This window comes from Octopus bimaculoides, chromosome 3, assembly GCF_001194135.2.
Source record: "Octopus bimaculoides isolate UCB-OBI-ISO-001 chromosome 3, ASM119413v2, whole genome shotgun sequence".
Classification (NCBI taxonomy): Eukaryota; Metazoa; Mollusca; class Cephalopoda; order Octopoda; family Octopodidae; genus Octopus; species Octopus bimaculoides.
In genome coordinates this window covers 73,030,437-73,035,205 of record NC_068983.1, presented here as the reverse complement: position 1 = coordinate 73,035,205, position 4,769 = coordinate 73,030,437, and the positions used below count along the sequence as shown (strand labels likewise).

General features: G+C 32.8%; 1 protein-coding gene across 1 annotated transcript in view; it reads left to right on the top strand.

Moving 5' to 3' along the window:
- Nucleotides 1–4,591, top strand: part of LOC106870259 (actin-related protein 3) — a 78,508-nt gene extending 73,917 nt beyond the window's left edge. Inside the window, exons 10-11 of the mRNA XM_052966753.1 lie at nucleotides 369–452; nucleotides 4,112–4,591. Coding sequence (XP_052822713.1) covers nucleotides 369–452; nucleotides 4,112–4,207 — 180 coding nt within the window. The 3' untranslated portion in view covers nucleotides 4,208–4,591. The remainder of the gene's footprint in view (nucleotides 1–368; nucleotides 453–4,111) is intronic.
- The last annotated feature ends 178 nt before the right edge of the window (nucleotides 4,592–4,769 follow it).

Genomic DNA, 4,769 nt, shown 5'->3' with positions numbered 1-4,769 from the left:
GGCCGTTTTCGTGCGGGTGACACGTAAAAGCACCCACTACACTCTCTGAGTGGTTGGCGTTAGGAAGGGCATCCAGCTGTAGAAACTCTGCCAAATCAGACTGGAGCCTGGTGTTGCCATCCGGTTTCACCAGTCCTCAGTCAAATCGTCCAACCCATGCTAGCATGGAAAGCGGACGTAAGACGATGATGATGATGATGATGATGATCACTTGTTCATAGAAAACTGGTCAACTTCCATAACAGCAATTTCACAAATTTTTTGTTTTGTCATTATTAACATTTCATTAGCTGATATATAACTTTTGTATTAAATTATATTGTTTTCATGAATAATTCTCTACAACCATTACGTATTTTATTTGGCAGCCAAAACCTATTGAATGCCAGGTCATATCTCATCACATGCAACGTTATGCAGTTTGGTTTGGTGGTAGTATGCTTGCTTCAACGGTGAGTATTTCGATGACTTTAAACCTGTTAGCTATGTAATAACTTATAACCCCACCATACTACTTAATACATTATTTTGAGCAAAGGTTTTTTTTTTTCTTTTAATATGAACATTGGTTGGGGAGATGCAAAAAAAATTGAAATATTTTTAGTAGAGATACTTCTGAAAATTCCTGTTTTTACTCTTAATCTTATCTTTAGAGAGTAACTTTACTTTAGCATTTGCATCTATACTACATCTCAGGTAACTTATTTCTGGATATGTACATAGAAACAAAGTGAATTTGAACTAAAAGTGAAAAAAAAACTTATTTCTCAACAATGGGTAATAAAGCTCTTATCCACTATGCCACTGATATATGTGAAGTTATACATTTTGTTCAAAATTTCAGGCATAGTAAACTTCTTTATCTTATACTAATAAGTTATTAGCCTGGAAACATCAGAAATTTAATGTCATACATCTGTGAATAGGAACATAATGTTTATGGTACATTTAACTGCACTAATAAAACTGACTGTGATAGTTATTCATTTCTCCAACCAGCCCTCTCTGAGGATTGTCCATGAACAGACATGTGAAACTCTGAATAACAGAATGTTGTAAAATGAAGCTATAACTCTATAATCAAAATATTTACTCTATCAAATGTATTTTCTTTTATTTTGTTATAGCATTACTGTGTATGTAATTTTTATATACAGTATATCTCTTTTTATACATACAAAATGGGTAGTACTGTGCTACTTTCAAGGAGTTAATTTTTGAATTGTTTTCATCAGATATACTTTATTAATGAAATAATTGGGTAGGAAAAAAAATTAATGGCTGTGGTAGACAGAACTAATTAGAGCAGTTCTTGGTTACTCTAATTATTATATGAATATTGTTATTAATAATGCTTGGTAATCAGGAAAATACCAGAACCAGAACTTCTCTACTTCAATAAGTTTTTTTATAAAAACTAGAGATACAATAGCTGTGAGCGTAAAGGTTTTTAAGTGCAAATCCTACTTTAGCTACTGTGTTATATCACTGAGCAAGATTCTGCTTGTTCCAGCTTGCCTGTTAAAGAACAAAAAAAAAATTCATCATTGAATGATCAGCAATATGAAAAACGTTTCAGCAGTAAATTCCAAAATCAATCAATCAATAAATAAAACAAAATGAACCACCAAAATAAATTAGAGAGAGGGAGAAACCATTCCATCCTTGCAAGCATGGAAAAGTGGACATGAAATAATAAAAAGAATATTATATAGAATGGAGTTATTGTTAACTGACAACATAGAGTTGTATTTATTTCCTTCTATATTATATGATTTTTATATAAATCTCAGTCTCAAAAAGCAATCATTAAAAAAAAAAATTATTAACCAGAAAACCAGTTCATTGACATGAAAGGAAATTTTTCTTCCTCAGATACTATTTAGGTCTTTGATGTATAGTTTTTGCTGATTTAGAATAATAATATGAAAATGTTATATGTGGTGTGGTGTGTGTTTATTTAACCCTCCCCCACCAATGAAGCTGCCTTATTGGAAAAGAAAACTACATATTGATTTAGGCCAGTATGAAAATTGCATATTGATATTGATTTTGGTAAATATGTCTTAGTCTAATTCTTCCTCTCTTCATCAATTTAAACTTTAGATTCTCAACCGAAATATCTGCTACTTCTACTTAGTAAAATAGGGGTACAAGTTCTTTTCTATCATTACTCTACAGTGATTTACAAAATACCAGCAAAATATTGTCTGTGTTTTCCACCCACTAAAAATCATCAAATCTAGTTAAAAGAGATTGTTTTCGATCAGATCATACACATGTTGAAGTTGTTTAGCTCTAAGTCAACTCTGACTGAACAAACCTGTGGTCAAAAGCACTCCAGTTGTCACTGTCTTTTAACGCTACCTTGGACAACATTATCTAATGTATCATTCCATTGTTTTATATGATCGCATATGATTTGAAGGAGATTTGGTTACTATTTCTAGCAGATCAAGTGACCAATTACAGGCTCATTCATTGGCCATTTTACTTGGTGATGAAATTGTAATTAAGTTCAAAACTTCATGACTTATATAGTAAGATATTTCAGTAAAGTTTTCAGTTCAGTTTTATGAAAGAACTTTTTCCTGAATTCTAAACATTAGCTTAACACAATAAAGAATCTGTAGTGCATTAAACCTTTTCAAGTTCTTGATTGTTTTCAAAATTAATTGAAATATAAGCAAATTGCTTCTTATCAATACATTGAGAGTGTTAATCCTCCTTCAACATGAATCTGGATTGATGAGGGATGAACACTTCCAAGTTAATTTGTCCTTAATATAAAAAGACAGGAAGCTCAAATGGCTCACTGTATTACATAAGGGAAGGTTGCCTATTGTTTTAGCTGATTGTATCATCTACCGTGTGTGTAAAGGCAGTAAATTTAGTTAAATTAAAATAATGAATATTGCTGTATTATTGACCACATGATCGTCAGCTCAAACCATACTACAATCTTTATGGTATTCTCTCAGGGAAAGCTCGTAAGTCAAAGCATGTACAGTCTACCTAACTGAGAGCTAGTATGTATCCCTACAGGGCGGTGAGCTGGCAGAATCATTAGCATGCCGGGCGAAATGCCTAGTGGTATTTCATCTGCCATTACATTCTGAGTTCAAATTCTGCCGTGGTCAACTTTGCCTTTCATCCTTTCAGGGTTGATTAAGTAAGTAGCAGTTATGCACTGGGGTCGATGTAATTGACTTAATTCCTTTGTCCTTGTTTGTCCCCTCTATGTTTAGCCCCTTGTAGGCAATGAATAAATAAATATGTATCCCTACATAAATGTGGATATTCTGTTGAAACAAACTTTACTGTAGTAGATACCATGAGAGAAACTCTCATAGAGGCTTTTGGTGCAAAATGCATGCTTTATTTATATCACTATAAACTGACTGCAAAGATTCCAATCCTTGATGGTTGAATGGTTAGCAACTGAAAGGGTAGCTAGCTGTGGAGACAGTTACTTCAGTTGCAGATAAATGTCCAATGAGGAAGCAGTTGTAAATAAGGATTACATTCCTATCTCAAGGAAGAGCATAGTATATTGTCATCTTCATTGTTTAATGCACAGGAGTTGGATGGTTTGACAGGAGCTGATGAGTCAAAAGGCTTCACCAAACTCCAATATTAGCTTTTGCATGATTTCTATGGCTGGATGCCCTCCCCAACATCAACCACTTTACATAGCACTGGCACTAGTGAGACCACTAAATAAATCACATGACTCCCTCAACTGAGGAGTGTAGTATTGAGGGAAGTGGCTTTATGTCTGGTGATGACAGATCAAAGTATGATAATGGCCAGTAACAGGTATCTTGCAGTAGAGGAGATACATGGCTATCCCAGTTGGAAAATGAGAGATGGTGAAGAGATGTCAGGTCATAGCTTCTAGTTACAGGAAGTTGGATATTAGAGGATAAGATAGGGTAAGTTCATGATAGTGTGAAGGGAGAGTGTAAATGGATAGGGATGACAGTGAATGGTGAAGGCATGGTTAAATGTTAATAATAAAGTTTGAATCATGGTGTTGATGAAAATCTGAGAACCAATTATCTATCTATATATACATATATATATATATACTTATTTTTTTCTATTCTAGCCGGAATTCTACCAAGTATGCCATACCAAAGCTGATTATGATGAACATGGGCCTAGTATATGTCGCCATAACCCTGTGTTTGGCTCGATGACGTAATTCTGCAATTGGTTCATTTAGGGCTGATGCTGGTTAAATTTTAATAAAAATAATGATGATGATAGCAACATCAACAAATAAAATATGATGCTGCCAAAACCATACATACTATGACTGTAACAACAAAAACAAAAGCAAAAAAAAGTTATGAAAAACAAATTTTTAAGAATTGAACAGAAGGGGGAAAAAATGAATGATATTAATAATAATAATAATAATAATGATAATGTTAATACAAAGGGTGGAAAACGAAAAACTTTTTACCCTAGAACCAAATGAAAGACCGCAATTTATTCCATTGTTGGTTGTTAGTTGTACATTTTCTAACAGTACTAACACTAATTGTATGGTAACCTGCAGTGTATAAAATATTTTTTCAGAAGACTTAAGAGTTCCACTTTGATATGAAGGACAGTATGTTTACATTTACTATACATATATTCACACACTCTTACATACATACATTATTTTATATATATATATATATATATATATATATATATAATTTCGATGTATGTGTGTGTGTGTGTGTTATATATATATATGTATGTATGTGTATATA